The 15,527-nt window shown below is 45.0% G+C and overlaps 3 protein-coding genes across 3 annotated transcripts; 2 read left to right on the top strand and 1 right to left on the bottom strand.

The window, feature by feature from the left end:
- Positions 1 to 6,200: 6,200 nt before the first annotated feature.
- On the bottom strand, positions 6,201 to 10,121 carry BDB00DRAFT_871005 (uncharacterized protein; the record flags this gene model as incomplete). The annotated part of the gene is made up of 3 exons (XM_053126776.1): positions 6,201 to 7,849; positions 7,978 to 8,573; positions 8,665 to 10,121. 3 exons carry the CDS (start codon positions 10,119 to 10,121, stop codon positions 6,201 to 6,203), a joined length of 3,702 nt encoding a protein of 1,233 aa, XP_052980984.1.
- A 744-nt stretch (positions 10,122 to 10,865) lies between these two features.
- On the top strand, positions 10,866 to 11,404 carry BDB00DRAFT_816784 (uncharacterized protein). The gene has a single exon (XM_053123015.1). It carries the CDS (start codon positions 11,156 to 11,158, stop codon positions 11,327 to 11,329), a length of 174 nt encoding a protein of 57 aa, XP_052980983.1. The 5' UTR covers positions 10,866 to 11,155; the 3' UTR covers positions 11,330 to 11,404.
- Positions 11,405 to 12,100: 696 nt separating this feature from the next.
- BDB00DRAFT_816768 (uncharacterized protein) lies at positions 12,101 to 14,515 on the top strand. The gene is made up of 8 exons (XM_053123014.1): positions 12,101 to 12,302; positions 12,415 to 12,522; positions 12,609 to 12,772; positions 12,850 to 12,882; positions 13,389 to 13,416; positions 13,493 to 13,668; positions 13,755 to 13,917; positions 14,013 to 14,515. The coding sequence occupies exons 1-8, from the start codon at positions 12,210 to 12,212 to the stop codon at positions 14,286 to 14,288; spliced, it is 1,041 nt and encodes a 346-aa protein (XP_052980982.1). The 5' UTR covers positions 12,101 to 12,209; the 3' UTR covers positions 14,289 to 14,515.
- The last annotated feature ends 1,012 nt before the right edge of the window (positions 14,516 to 15,527 follow it).

The raw sequence follows: 15,527 nt of genomic DNA, 5'->3' as shown, positions 1-15,527 counted from the left end.
AGAAGAAAAAAAAGGATTTTTGATTGCGATAATCACCAAGGCTTTTGATACGGACACCCCCCTCTGACCCTTACGGACACCCCCTTCTATTATTAATCCTCATCAGGTTACACACATCCTATAAGTATATACTTGTGGGGGTGTCCGCAAGGTTATGAGTATACCAAAGTGGTTTGTTCTTTTATTCCTATACCATATAACGGGAGAGCCATAAATCAAAATGATGTAAATTATAATGTTCCATTAAGGTATGGAGTAAATCTTATCAGCATCGCTATTTAACACATGCCAAAATATATCAAATAACAATGAAATGTAGAGAGTGGTGTTCGAGAAGAGAGGGAATTATTGTACAGGAAGTAGTAGATTGATTAATCTAGTGTAAAGGGTCCAGCACGCACTGTCTTTTCGTCGTCACGCTTTTTTATCTGCAGATAACGCCACTTTGTTTTACGCAGGTTATCAATATTACCCGTTGATCGGTATGCCTTTATACACATCGAGTTGATAATAGGCCAGTCCATCTTGATAATGCGTCCTTTTGTATCGATGGTAGCCCAATGATTATTATTAAGACGCTGCATAATGACGGGGTGAGGATTCTTGTTGTCGGACGATGGACCTTGCATTGGCAAAATAAGAGATGCTTCATAAGCGTATTCGTCAGAGTCTGGCTTTTTCTTATCATTGTCTGGATAAATTGCAACAGGTCGTTGATAAGTGTCTGCAGCGATCTGTGCAAAGTCAGGCGCAAGGAACCAATAATCGGATGGACACGATTCTGGGGGTCGTGGAGCATCAAGTGCGTAAGATAGTGATGTTTCAATGCGCTGTAAATTTTCACGCATAAATACATAGTGCTGCTGATATATATCCTTGTTTATCTTGAAGCACTCCAGCATTTATAGCTTGACCAACATAAAAGCCTCTTGATTGCCGTGTACATGATGTGCGATTGTGCGGAAGCCACAGAAGCCATCAGACATAATGTCGACAGTTGTTTCAATGAACTTGCGAGGGATGGTTGGATGAACGAAGAACTTCAGCTTGGGTACAAAATCTTTTTTGGATCTACAATAGTGTAAATAGTTTATCAACTTAGTTTGGTTACAAGAAATCGTGATAGCTGCAAGTATTTGTTAGCTAGAATTCCATCAGAAGAGCACGTATCTTTTGTTCGTGCTTTCAAGGAAGTTCATCTCCGGATCCTTTCTTTTCCCTTGTTGAGGAAAAATGTAGATGTTATCATCCTCAGTGTTGCTGCCTTCGGAGAGTTCCTCTGACTCGTTGGCATTTCTACTTTGAAAGCGTTGCTGGCTATCCTTTCATCGAGTTCGAACTTTGACGGTAATCGTGCATTTCTTGTGTTAGCAGGGCGTCCTTTGGTCTTCACATTGCTTGGTAATTCGATGTCGCTAATGTCGATACTCATTGTATATTCGTCGATAGTCCCATCGATACTACTAAGTAAATCGGATTTTTGCTGATCCGACCGCATATTGTAGAGTACATCATGCAGCTTCTGTAGTACCATGTTCTGTTGCTCTTATACAATTGCTTCAGGAGTATACACCTTTTGGAAGCTATCTGTGGATATATAACTCTCATATTAGGATATGAAGTATATTACAGGCGCATAGTATAATCACAGTATTACTATAGCAGAAAATTATACCTCTGTCATATTCCAAACGCCATCGATCAGGGATATCCGACAAGCTTATACTGAACCCTTTTCGTGCGATATTATGTTGACACGACAGTCCATAGTTTAGCGTGGTACCACACCAGCAGTCGCTTGAGTCAAGTTGATATTTATCGCAGTTATCCCAAGCTCGTTTGAACTCCCTTCGGAGTCGATTCAAAGCATAAAACGAGATAGTGCCAAAGAGCTCTTGCATCGCAACCGATTCACGCTTACCATACAGTGGCATCTTATGTCTTTCTTGCAAAAACTGAGTCTCTTCATCAGATAACTAGTACAAAATTCTGATTAGCATATCTGTTAACACATTAACTTTTCAATCCGAAAACAAAGGGTGTAGTACATACCGATTTACGCATGACACGATTAATTGCTTTGACCGTTTTAAACAAGCTTCCGGTGGTTTGCATTGTATCTTTGATGCGCCAGTGTGTTCCTTCAACACGCGATGATGCCCTCATTCCCATGTTTAAAAGTCTTCCAGCATAACAAGCACCCCATTTCTCCTTATATTCAAGACAGCTATATAATATAATATAATACAGCTGGTGAGCACAACTCGGCAAAAGCCTCAGTCAAATATTGGATAAAGGTAGTTAACATACCCGTTGAGATAGTCCATCATTTTCTCTTTCTTTATGTTTGCCAGCAAACGTATTGCAGACGTTGCATCATCTTCAGTATCTCTGTCGTTCTCGCTATTGCTGCTGTCGTCATGATGCTTCGCTTTGGACTTTGTTTTCTTGTGCTTTTTGTTGGATCGCTTATGGTTTTCGTTGGCATACGCAAGAGCACCTTTTTCAATCAGACACTTATAAGCGTCAATGGCAGCCTGGAAAGTCGCTTCGTCTTTTTTACCAACATAAACCATTTGCTTAATGATAGCTTTGGCTTCGCCTATCTCTTCGCTGTTCGGTGGAAAGCAAGTACTGAAAATGCTACGTAAATGCTGCTCCATATGCCACCCGCAAAGTATATGCTCTGCATCTTTGAAAGTTGACTCGATGGCGTTGATTAAAGCTCTTTCGTTGTCCGTAATGAAGATACGTACGTTTCCTTCTGGCCATAAGTAAAAAAAGAAGATATGAAGGATAATGTGTATGCTCACGGTTTTGACGGTATCTTTGTATATTTCTACTGCTTCTCCTTTGTATTGACATATACTAATACACAGTGTTATGTCGCATTGTTATATTCAAAGAGTAAATAGTGCCATAATAGTGCTCTTGTATACGGAATGTACAAGCCTTTAAAAGCGGTATTTTAGGCACACGAACTTTTTCACAGGTAAAATGGTGTTAATGCCCAAGTCTTTAATGAAACCACTCTTGTTGCGATTTCTTAGAATCATAGTTATAGATATGAAGAATTTGCAAGAAAAAAGAAATCCGTCCTTTGGGGTATAAATAAAAGGTTCTTTGTGACCCTGCCTTTCAACAATTCAAAACCACTCTACACATTGCCCTTAGACACTACTGTTGTCACTGTATCATGTGAAACTGTCAAAGTATTGGATATTGTTTCACTGCTAAAGAAGAACATTCGAATGATATTTTTTGGGCCATCACCTGTTTGGGAAGACTATCACCATCCAGCACACCACGCACATCATCTACCAATAGTTAATGCTTTCAGACTTAAGAATTTGTATGAGTGACGCAACCATAGGGTGTACGAATACATGTTACAAAAATGGCAAACACCTACCCAGCAGACCGACCAATAAAACGTTACAAAATAGGCAAACACCTACAATACACCCAATAAGCTTAACTTAGGCATAAATCATACTGAATAAATTCCCGCTTTGTTGATGTGAAGGCTCGAGCACTACGCGGGCTGAATGGTTTTGTACTCTACTCATATCCATTTCTGTGACATATTCCATATTTAATAGTAGAATATGTAGCACCTGTTCACGCTTATTTACTACTGGCATCGGATAACACCACAGTAGGTTCAAATCAACGAATGTAATCATACACCAGCACCTAACGTCTCCTTCATTACTCTTCTTTCGCATGTCTTTTTTCAATTAAGTCTTGATTGACCGCCAAACACTCATTACATATTGGCATTTTTCTTTTCTCTGATGAACTTGATCACTGTTGATACGATTAGATTGCTCCAGTTAGAGGTGCAGTGGCTAAGTATATACTGGATGTATTCACTGCCAAATGTCACATTCAGCTGGTCATCGCGATGCTTCTTAAAAGAATGCTCTCATTACTAAATTACATTGGCCAAGTAGAATTACTGTTGGCCATCGCGATGTCACTACTTTTTTTTTAATAAGCTTGCTTTCATTGCTATTACGGTGGCCCAGACCGGAATCGCTTCGGCCACATGAATTTGTCCTTTGCATGACTGTAAGCTATAAGTTTATTTTAATTGAGTTATATATCGTGTAGCTTGAAGACAATACATTATATATAAGATCCTTCAGCCCGCGTAGTGCTCGAGCCCTTCACATCAACAAAGCGGGCTGAATACTAATAAAATGCCGGAAATTTTCAGTCCGATTGGTCTCGATTTTTCAGCCCGCGTACTAATTCTCTTTTTTTTAAAATCTACCAAGGTTGAGAGCGCCTAATAAGTGGAAATATTTAGAAAAGTTATTTATCGCATGTAGAACAAATATTTTTGAAATCAAACTCTGAAGCTGTATTTGGTGCTAATGTCCAAGTAAGATTATTCATTATTCTTTTGCTTTGCATTCAGCCTACTTTCAAGATGATGGTCTCCGAATCTTTTATCAACTTTGTTTATTTCCTTTGAGCCATACTTTCTTGTCTATTTTTCTTTTTGTTGTTGGCTTTGACGGCAGCAAAAGCGAACTTTAGTTTGGGCTAGATTAAACACGCTACTTTGTACTGGGATTGGTTTTCATAAGAAAAGGATTTGGCTTGAAAAAACAATGCGTCCGAATAGCAACTGACTCATAGCGAGATTTCCACTCAAATTGTATGTAAAGAGGATGTTGAGAGGTCCAATGGATTTCGAGTAAGATAACGCGGAAGGGTTTATCATGAGACACAAAAGATCTTTCATCTTTGTGGCGTTGCAAGTAAAAAAACTCTAATATCGCGGGCTCCATCCAGCATTACCCCGCTCTTTTGAATATATAAAAAAAAGGGACCCAAAGTTATGGACGCTTTACAAGGTACACTGTTTATTTTCAAGCAAAACTGCGGTACACACTATAAATATCTACCGAAGCAACAGTGCCACGTTCAATGCTTAGGTATAGCTTAGCTTTTCCCAAAATAATCATGTAACAAGAATTTCTGTTGACGACATACGAGAGTAGATCGGATCGAGGTGGGGCAATAAGAAAGAGAGAGAGCAGCCGATTAAGCTCAAGGTTGTGTTCTGTCTGAAACAAAAAGAGAAGACCTTCTTAATTGAGTAATTCCAGGTGGGGCGGGGGTAGGGATTCAGTTGTTCGGTCCGAGGTTCATGATTCTAGTTAAAACATTTGGCTGCCTTTTGATAAAGGAAGAGCAAGGTGCTCTGTACATATATCCGCATGAGTGTTTCCAATCATAGGAGGACTTGTAGCCTGAACCGGGCTTTTTGTGCATCCAAGCATAATGGTAATACACTCACCACTGTTAGTGCTACACATTCTCTGTATATGTAGGATGGGATTAAGCAGTAAAAGGGGCCCGTGTATTCGGATGGCTTTTCCACAAAAAAGAGGAAGGTGCACGGGCCTAATGACCGGCGGCTTGTCTCTCTCTCTCTCTCTCGACTCATAGCATCCTATATGCGTGTTGACTTGGTCTACTTACTGTTACTTTTTTAAGTTCGCCATGGCTGTTTATGTACTGGGCGCTGTGGGCTCTTGAGAAGGTTCTCATAGAATCAGCTGGATCCCTCCCCCCCCACTCCTCCCCAGAGATGGTGCGACAGTAATACAAATTGACCCAATTGAGAATGACTTTCTTTTTTGTTTTGTGCTATTATACAAGCTTTGTAAAAGTTCTTTTTATATATATTATGATACATTATTTGGAAAGGAAGAAGCAAAGTTCGCGATAACAAAAGGGGGGAAGGTGGGGGAAGAGCTTATATATAGGATACACACACATATATATGGATAAATATATATATATATATGTATATGAATGATGGGGTTGTATGTATAAAGAAAGCAAGCATAAGCAAAAACATATAGTAGAGAGTTCCTTGTACAACAAAACACGGTGCAAGTGCGTGCTTTTCTTTTCGCGGGGAGGAAACGGGTGCAGCTATGGGAGGAGTACAGAAAAGAAAGAAAGCATGAAAGAGAAAAATGAAACAGACAACGAGCAAAGTAGTAAAAAAAGATTATAATAATAAAGGAGCATATAGTCGTGTGTGTGTGTGTGTGTTCGAGACAAAGTGTTCGAAAGGTAAATGTGCGCAAAAGTGGTTAAAGAAGTAGGTTGCTTTGTGTAGGAAGGAAATGAAAAGTAAAAACGAGTGCACAGGATCATTGCTGTCGGCCATATCAGAAGGAATAGAATTTGCCGGTTCGATAGACAACACCGTCGCCTCTGACCAGCAGCAAAGGCAGCTTGCGCTGGCCATCTTCTTCATCAACCACAATTGCAGGTGATGACAAGAGTTCGTTCAGATCCGGTACTGCACACGTCAACGATTCGCGAGACCGATAATCCGTTCGCGGGCTCTTGATATCGCCAAACCAGACTGCCAAGTCGCGCGTCAGGTTTTCACCTTGGATCGTCAACTGGTCGCTACTGTTGTTATTGTTACTGTTGTTATTGTTGCTACCACCACCACCACCACCACCTGATTCAGTGACTTGAGCCATCGTTGGAAACGGAGTGATGGGAGCACTGGCAGGCTCGGCATACAATGGGTTCATTGTGAATGGCGAGTTAAATCCGGTCTCACACGACGTGTTGCCTGCAACAAGGGGTGGAGGGGTCCAGAAGGTGTACGTGGCGCAATCCGTGCCCACAATGGTCCATACCGCAGCGTCTGATACGTCTTCAGTCCAGCATGCACCGTCGGCTTGTTGACCTCCTGCACTGCTGCTGTCCGTACTGCCACGTCGATCTCCTCCCAGCATGGATGAGGTGCTGCCGCGTCGACCGCCGCCACCGCCGCCAGTGATAGCAGGCACGTCGTTCAAAGAATTGACACGGCGTCGGGCTGCCATGGCGCTCGACTGTTGCTGCAGTTTGGCAGGTAAAGACATGGGCTTGACAACATCGCATGACACGCGGCGCTTGCGCACGACCTTGCCGCTGCTTTCTTGAGATACCACAAAGTCATTGTTGTTGATGTTGCTCAGCATTTGCTGTGCCTCCAACCACGTTGTCGGCGATTCTGGTTGCTGGGCTGCTTTGGCTGCTGCTGCTGCTGCTGCTGCTGCAGCATTGGGCAATGAAGGACGTGTAGCGATAAATGTACGCGCTGTGGTCGTCTTGTGCATGCCGACCACATCATTCAAACAAGCCAGATAAGTGATGGGCTGACATGATTGTGGCAAAGTCCATTCTTGGAGCTGTTGTTGCTGTGATTGCGGTGAACACGGTTGTTGTTGTTGTTGTTGTTGGTGGTGGTGGTGGTCATAGGGCGATGGATGCGAGCCGCCGCGGAAATTGGCCTTGTTGTTGTGAGCAATGGAAGGATCCTGGACGATCTGGAAAGCAATCTTGTGCAGCTGGGAGACGGGATCGCCCAGTGACTCGTCACCGCACTCGCCGCCCGTCGTGCCGGAAAGATCTTCCATGCGATTGCCACCGAGCACCATGCTGCCCTTGTCGACCTTGCGGATGACCATGACGGGACTGACCAAGCCGGTGGAGACACATTGCAAGACGACGGCTTGGTTGTAGTGGATGGCCAGTGGCTGCTGGTTGGCGTCGGTTTGAAGAGCGATGGCGGGAGGAGGCGGGTAATTGGGGTTTGTCGGGTGGTGCTTGCGGGGCATCGCAGTAATGTCAGGCGCCCGTGAAGTATCCACAATCCAAATCACAAACGGATCCCAAGACCCTGTGCGCGCAACAAAGCAAGTGCCGTTGCCATTGCCCTTGTGTCCGTTGCTCGACACACCGAGATACTTTGTTGACACGGTCTGAGACCGGATACGATTGAACAAGGAGATGGTTGTGCCATGATGAATGCACACTAAAAAGGAGTTTTTGGTTTAATGTTAGTTTGAAACACCGATCAAACCCAGTAGTTCACCTCCCCCCCCACACACACACACACACACTAACCACTGCGCGCGCAGTTGTGTAAAAAACCAAACTTACATTCCATGTTCTTGACACTCTGTCGCTTTTTGCTTGGTTTGGAAATGACTTTGATGCCTTTACTGGCCAATGTGCCCAGCTGTAAGCCATTGCCGAGCTGCATCTTGACCAGCACCTCCACGCGCTTGCGCTTTTCGTCCGCATCATTGATGTGCAGATGCTTGGACACGCACTTTGCAGACATGGTGGAATCACCTGACGCAGCTGCGTTGCTTGCTGCTGCAGCGCTCGAAGAACCATCCAAGACGGTGCCATTGGGTGCATACCATTCCAAAACACCCGTCTGGCTTGTTGCTTCGCCCGAGATATGGATCGTCAACTTGGGTGGGGTCAATACACCGGAACTAGTAGCAGTAGTAGTACTGCTGCTGTTGTTGTTGTTGTTGTTGCCATTACTACCATTTGTTGTTGTTGTTGTGGTGGAGACAAGGCCATTTGCAAATCCAACACTACCCGCACCAAAGTTGTTGTTGTTGTTGTTGCTACTCTTGTTGTGTGACGCCGCATCTTGACCGCCGCTTGGTGTTGCTCCTGTGCTGTCATTAGTCCACCAGCAAGATCCGGAGAGGACAGTGGTAGGAGGCGGGCACAAGAATCTTGTGTAGATATCAGAGAGAGAGAGAGAGAAGTTAGTACGGGCTCATCTATAATAGGGAGAATCACTACTGATAGGGTAATTATTTATACCTCTTTTCGGTGCCATAACTCTTTTGTGCCACTTTGCTCGTCAAGATCATGACCGTACGTTCGCCCGAGCCAGCAGGATCGTTGCTCATCAGGTATTGTTGAACATGCGGCTTGAGTGCAGTTGCTGTGTTGGCTCCCTGAAGCATCCGGGCCGTCACCAAGCTGCTCTTGGAAGTCCGCAGCCGGTTATTTGCTGCCGCTACTGCTGCTGCCGCCAACGCCGCTTGAGCTTGTTGATGGTGTGCAGTGTTGTTGTTGTTGTTGTTGTTGCCGCTCTCATGGAACGGGGTCGTCATTTCCTCGTCTTCTTCGGGAATGGCAGGATGATGCTTGTAGGAAAGCTGGTCATAGCTCGTTGTGGGTTGCATGGGCGTGATAGGGGGAGAAGGTGATGACGAAGACATGGATGAGGTGATGGTGTTGGATGGCGATGTGGGCGGTGACATGCGATGAGACGACTTGCTCGCTCGTCGCTTGGTTGTTGCCTTTGGTTGTTGTTGCTGTTGTTGCTGTTGCTGAAGGTGATCGATGCCATTAAACCACATGTCATTCGGCGCAACGGTCTGTGTAGTGGCAGCGGTGGTGGTGGTGGTGGTGGTGGTGGGTTCGGAACCTTGCTGTTGTTGTTGTTGTTGTTGTTGATGATGATGAAGCAACTGCTGGTCGCCAAAGTCAGAAGTAGGATCGGTCAGAGGCAATGCAGTATGGAAGGAGGTAGGACCCGTAGGAAACATAAGTGGTGCATCTCTGTCTTCTTCGGCATTCAAAGCATCCAAAAAGCTTGGGGAAAAGAAAGCTGGGGTGGTAGGCGAGGCTGATTGTTGTGATTGCTGCTGCTGCTGCATTGGCAATGACGTTTCCAGTCGCAACGACATGGTCCGCTTATGCTGTATGGGTTCCACGTGGTGGTGGTGGTCCGTGAGGCTGCTCACACCGCCGGCGCCACCGGTCGAAGAAGAGCTGTTGGAGGAGGAGGACCATGATGAAGGCAAGCCCAGCAACTGCTGCAAGTCGGCATCGAAGCGTCGCATGTCCAAGTCCTGCTTGATCGAGTCAAACGAATGATAGTCCAATTCGCCCACGGCGACTGAATGGCGCCTTGAGGAGGAGCCGTTGTTGTCGAGGGTGTTGTGATGTTGGAGATGATGAAGGCCGCCGTCAAAATCAAAGGGATTGCTGGCCGCGGTAGGGTTGATGCCTGTGCTCGTGTTGTGCGAGAATATCGAGTCCAGGTTCAGGTCATAGGCATGATCCAGCATCAAGGCATCGGCGGTGGATGATGGAAGGGTGGTTGAGGGCGAGCTCGGGGACGAGTAGACATAATCTGACCACACATTCTTATTGTCTGCTGTTCCTCCAAAGTCTTGCTTCCGTTTGCGCGAGAGCGGCTTTGCCGAATTAGTATTGTTATTACTGCTGGTGGTGGTAGGAGCTTCGGTGGATAATGTGTCAAGCATGTCTCTTATTTCTTTTTTCCAGTGGTAAAATAGTTATAAGGTAGTAGTAGTAGTAGTAGTAGTAGTAAGTAAGTATCGCCAGCGATGTATATCAGAAAGTCAATTCAAGAGTGTGTGTGTTTGTTGTTGTTGTTGTTTGAAGGTTGGAAGAAGGGTTTTTTTAGTGTGTGGAGAAAAGGAGAAATAAAAGAAGTGGGAAAGAGTCAGAAAAAAAAAAAGCGGGGTAACAAGACAGTGGCCCTTTATAAACGGGTTCTGAAAGGGTTACACCAAAATGGGCGCTACTCGTCTCTTGCGGTCCTTTCAAAGGCCGACGCAAGAGAGTTTAGTACTGGTTATCAGAAGAAGAGAGAGAGGGCGAACCCCACATTTCACAAACCAATGAGATTGGTTCTAGCTGACCCTTTTTTGCCTGAAACAGTGGAAATGGGTAACCTTTCTTCCTTTTGTGACTCCTCTTGGATCTTTTGGGCCTCTTTTTTGTTGCTGCTCCCTCCCTCCCTCCCTCCCCCACATTTCAATGGCAGCAAGGCAGGAATAGAGAGAGCAGAGAGGAAAGCTTTGAATGCACCCCTATCTTGGTGAATTTAGCTATACGTAACGCTACAAGCCAACGTATGAACGCACGCACATGGCACGCGGGCGCTGAATAAAGAGGGGGGGCCAGCAGCAGCAGCAGCAGCAGCAGCAGCAAAAAGTGAGGAAAAAAAGCGCGGGCAAAGCTTTTTTAAGGATGTGTTGTGCCGATGAACCAAGCGTTGGAGTGGGGTTCAAAGAGACAGGAGACCGAGAGAGAGACAGAGAGACAGAGAGAGACCGAGAGAGGAGAGAGTCCACATGACAAGGTTGTTGGGGGGGGGGGTTGTGTATGCCAGCTGATGTGCGCAACAACAAAAAGCTTAGGCCGAAACGGACGGTCTCTTCGCTCCAAAAGATAATGTGCTGCTGCTGCTCATAAACACTTCCTGCGGGATGCCTTGGTAGTGGTGGTGGTGATAGTGATAGTGGGTAACACCATAAGCACAACTGTGTGTATGTACGATGGTGAAACAGAACGAATGTACAACAACAACAACAACAAGGGCAACACCTCCTTTGCTATAAACTCGATTATTTTCTTCGATCGACGAGACCCATTCCTTTTGTGCTGCCTTCCCGCCTTCCTTGCTTCTGCTACTGTACCCCCACACCCAACCTGTTGTATTTAATAACCTGTTTATCCGCCACAATACAAGCAGCAGCAACAGCAACAGCAACAGCAACAGCAACAGCAACAGCAACAGTCCACTGCTTTGTTATGATCAGATGTCGCAACTTGACGGTTTACTGTCTCATCTTGTTTGTTACTGTCTCGCTCTTACAAGTTCCTGCATCGATGGGTCCTGTATACGTAGAGAAGCAAGTGGTTCCTGAAATGGGAAACACCACCCCTCCTCCTCCTCCTCCTCCTCCTTGTCGTCTGTTTGTCAAATAACAAGTCCCCCCACCTCCTTCTACCTCAGTAAGTCCTCTTCTTCTCAAGCCCAATGCCAATGCGATAGTATCCAATGAAACCCAATATAAAAAGCAAAATAGAATTCAAGAAATATAGCTCTTCGGCTTTTAGATTTCCAACCCTTTTGTCAATGACGATTGGATGGCCAAATCTCCGACGTAATAGAACCCAATGTTGACACATTTTGTCAGGTTAATAAAAAAAAAGTGTGTATTGATAGATGTGCTACATGTCCTTGACTTCTGGTTGACTGCTAGAGCATCATCGGAAGCCAACAGCAGTTGTTGAAGATCTACATCTTTCTCTACGTATCTCCATGACCCAGCTTAATACACCCCCCCCCAAAGTTTTACAAGCGCCTCCACAAAAAAAAAGAGGACAGCAGCCACATATTGTTCCAAATACGGTCAAAAAGGATGGCTTGAACGTAACCATTGTAATACCCCGATTCTTACTGGGGCATATCCCCCCCCCCACTCACTCTCTAGCATATACGCTGCGAATTAGCTCGATACCAACGCACCCACCTCCTAAAAACGATATATTATACCTTGCATAACCCGCAGCAGCAATTCACACAAAAAAGACGCGCGATGGATCAACAAGAATTGTACACATCCACATGGAATGCATTAGGCGCATTTGATTATGCTGCTGCTAGCAAGTTGGCTACACGCTTCTTACGAGTAAATCCCTGCCCACCATTTCAAACTTTTTCTTCTTTCGCTCCACAATATGATAGCAACAATAAAGCTGACTTTATTTTTTTTTTTTACTCGGTGCTTTGGCCGGATATAGGTATATCAGCCCTTTAGTAACCTGCTTGTCAAACTTTGCAATTGCGAGAATCTCTATACACAACTCTCGTTCTTGAAGCCGAAATGGTATTATATGCGAAAAGATCCTGCAAGTAAACAACACCCCCTCGAAAAGAAAAAAGAGCTTCGTCAATCCAAAAGCCCTGGCTAATGAAAACAGTTTGTCACAAGTAGTTAAACTTGCTGTACCATTACTTGGCGGAAGAGACAACCAAAGAAATTGCCGTTTTGGAAAGCCATCCGACGACCGTCGTTGGCCTTGCCGACACGACTCCACTCTTGGAAATCCTGCATGCGCTGGTGGATCTGTGTCGCGTGCGTCAAACGTTTATTCACTTGTAAGCCGGAAAATCCCAAAAATAACCCACACATGCCACGTTGCTTATACAGAAATTCCGGTTGTCAAATGTTTTAGATACCAAGCGCTGCTAAGTAAAAGTCACAGCAGCAGCAGCAGCAGCAGCAGCAGCAATAGCAACCACAATGATCCTTTCCAATTGGTTTTCCAAGAGCTAGAAAGACTGGAGACCCAAGTTCAAACATTTTGCAGCAACAACCGACTCGGACTGTTGGGTGTGGGTGTTGCCAAGGAAATGCGCATTCTGCAAGCGTTGCTAAGGGCACGACAAGCCATCATTGATTATGCCTTTCAAGATGCATGCATTGCGCTGTTTGCTTGCAAGCAAGATTGGCAAGCGTGGAAAGTGGCATGTCAAGAACACTATTATGCTCAAGTGAGAGAGAAGTTATTTTCAGATCTCTCCTGCATATCAACATCGTGATGCATTGACTAAATTTATGTTTGTAATTCTGTAAGAAATCCAATACTGCGCCGGCAGCAACAACAACAACAACAACAACAACAGCTCGGCAAGAGATCCGTGAACCGACCTGGAAAACGATGCTGTTTGGTGGCATGAGCAGCATCACCAGCGGTAACAGCAGCAACAGCAGCAGCAGCAGCAGCAGCAGTACATCTGATGTAAATTGCCTACTAGGGTAGAAAACAATCCAAAAGAGCCCTTAATCAACAAGGAATTATATATATATATATGTAGCACGGTGACGCATCATGGCCGAATACCATCCGTTGGTTTGGTAAATACCTGGACAATCTGTATGCAAAGATGACGCTCTATTTCAACAACATCTTGCTGGACAAGGAACAGTTGTTGACGGATGACGATCCGGCAAAGTCATTGTGGAAGGGCATCAAGATTGACTACCACGACCAGTAATGCATCCTCTTTCTGTTTTAGGCGGGAGAACCTTCCTTTTGGCATATGTACGACACACACTCACTCATGGACAATATGCTAGGATATGCACATTTCGGAAGCGTTTTGGCGCGCATTGTGTGGGTCTCATTTACGAGGTGACCTCTGCGGTGCCATTCCATCCACAAGGCTATGTCCTTGCAGACACTCCGTACGAAGCGCCTCAGGGCATTCATTCCTTTCCTTTTATCTACTGTCAACCGAATGTAAGGAGGCGAAGGGGTGGGGGGGGGCGGTCAGGCGACCTTTTCTCTTGCATGAGATGAGAATGTAATATCTGACACACCAACAACAACTGTAGCAAGCACCCAAGGAGCACATGCCCAACATTATCTCCATCATCCAAGGCAGTCGCAACAAACTAAGCGATCCGAAATCCGACCCGGTGTACTTTTACGACAGCAAAATCGGAAGCACGTACTATCTTGCCCAAGTGGACGAGCATGTGGTGCTCGTGGTGATCTATCTCGAACGACAGGTACCACAGCGTGAGCCCACTACGCTGGACTTTATGGCAAGCATGGTCAGATCGCTTCGAGGCACATCGGTTATTGCTGACCTTTCACGCATGGAATAAGCCAACAAAGTAGTAGGGCGAAACCCCCCCCCCCAAAAAAAAAAAGGGATTCTTGCTTAGATAATTGAATAAAACGATATAGATACCCCCCCCTCTCTCTTTAGTGCACATAATACTCCATGTATCCTATAATGTGATGTGACTGGGGGAGAGGGGAGAGAGAGAGAGAGAGGGCCTGCTTATTTTAGAATACACGTGGTACACACACACACACACGGCGAACTAATTACCGACACACGACACCATCGCCGCCGCCGCCACCCAAGCGGAAACAAAGTGTGACCTTTCTTTTTTTTACCCCACATTTTAGCATTTTTGAGTTTTGAACCGTACCGAGCCATCGTTTGTGTAACCTCAGACTTGCGTCATGACGCATCTCTGTGCCCGCTCTAACAACGGTCCCCTTCTCACTTGGTAATCAGAAGGGCAAAAAGTGTCAACGCCAGTATTGGTATCCACCCACCCACCCCCCCCCCAAACTATTCCCCGCATTTTCTTTTCTTTCTTTTTTTTGGCGCTTGCTACAACATCTCCTGCTTTTGGAATCATTGAAAGAAGAAGAAGATCTTGTCCCACTTCTGTTGCATGCACTCGTTGAAGTACCCCGGGGGGCTCTATACTGCTCGACATTGTCAATCTTCTTCTGCTAATATGAAGCACTTTCAGAATAGTTGCAAATAAAAAAAAACGATGCTCACAGTAGCAATCTTTTGATTGGGGGACAGTACAAAATGACAAAGATGCTACTAGAAAAAAAAAGAGAGAGAGAGAAAGAGAGAACTTGTGTAATGTGGGGGAATAGGAAGACCAGTCCTCTTTTTTTTTTTTTATACATTCGTGTTACAGTTCCTATTAATCGAAACGTGTCCACGGTCTTATTTCCAGCAATAGAATTGGCGCCGTTCCATCCATCACAACTACTCTTTTGGGACAAGCAGTGTGCTATGTGGTATTAGCAGTGGTGTGCGCCCATCCCCCCAGAAAGAAACGAGCAGAGAGTATAAAAGATTAACGTTGCATATGATAGCACAACGACCTTTACTCAGGCACAAAATCTTAAATTGTGTATGGATATAGAATCACGAATGATGATAGTTGATTATCCCTTCGGCCGGACTGGACCGTGCTCACATAGCACATAGCACACACACACATTCGCTCTCTCTCTTTTTTTACAAGCGATGGTATGTAGATGATGATGATGTGTCATACGCAGTAATGTGTGTATGATTGGCCAAT

Source organism: Zychaea mexicana, assembly GCF_025766255.1.
Source record: "Zychaea mexicana strain RSA 1403 chromosome Unknown BDB00scaffold_25, whole genome shotgun sequence".
NCBI classification, from domain to species: domain Eukaryota; kingdom Fungi; phylum Mucoromycota; class Mucoromycetes; order Mucorales; family Lichtheimiaceae; genus Zychaea; species Zychaea mexicana.
The sequence above is the reverse complement of the archived record's forward strand: the minus strand, read 5'-3'. Positions and strand labels throughout refer to the sequence as shown.

Coding starts and splice junctions, on each gene's coding strand:
- BDB00DRAFT_816768 (XM_053123014.1), top strand. CDS start 12,210: ATGGATCAACAAGAATTGTACACATCCACATGGAATGCATTAGGCGCA. Junction 12,303..12,414: donor TGGCTACACGCTTCTTACGA/GTAAATCCCTGC, acceptor GGCCGGATATAG/GTATATCAGCCCTTTAGTAA. Junction 12,523..12,608: donor ATTATATGCGAAAAGATCCT/GCAAGTAAACAA, acceptor TGTCACAAGTAG/TTAAACTTGCTGTACCATTA.
- BDB00DRAFT_816784 (XM_053123015.1), top strand. CDS start 11,156: ATGTACGATGGTGAAACAGAACGAATGTACAACAACAACAACAACAAG.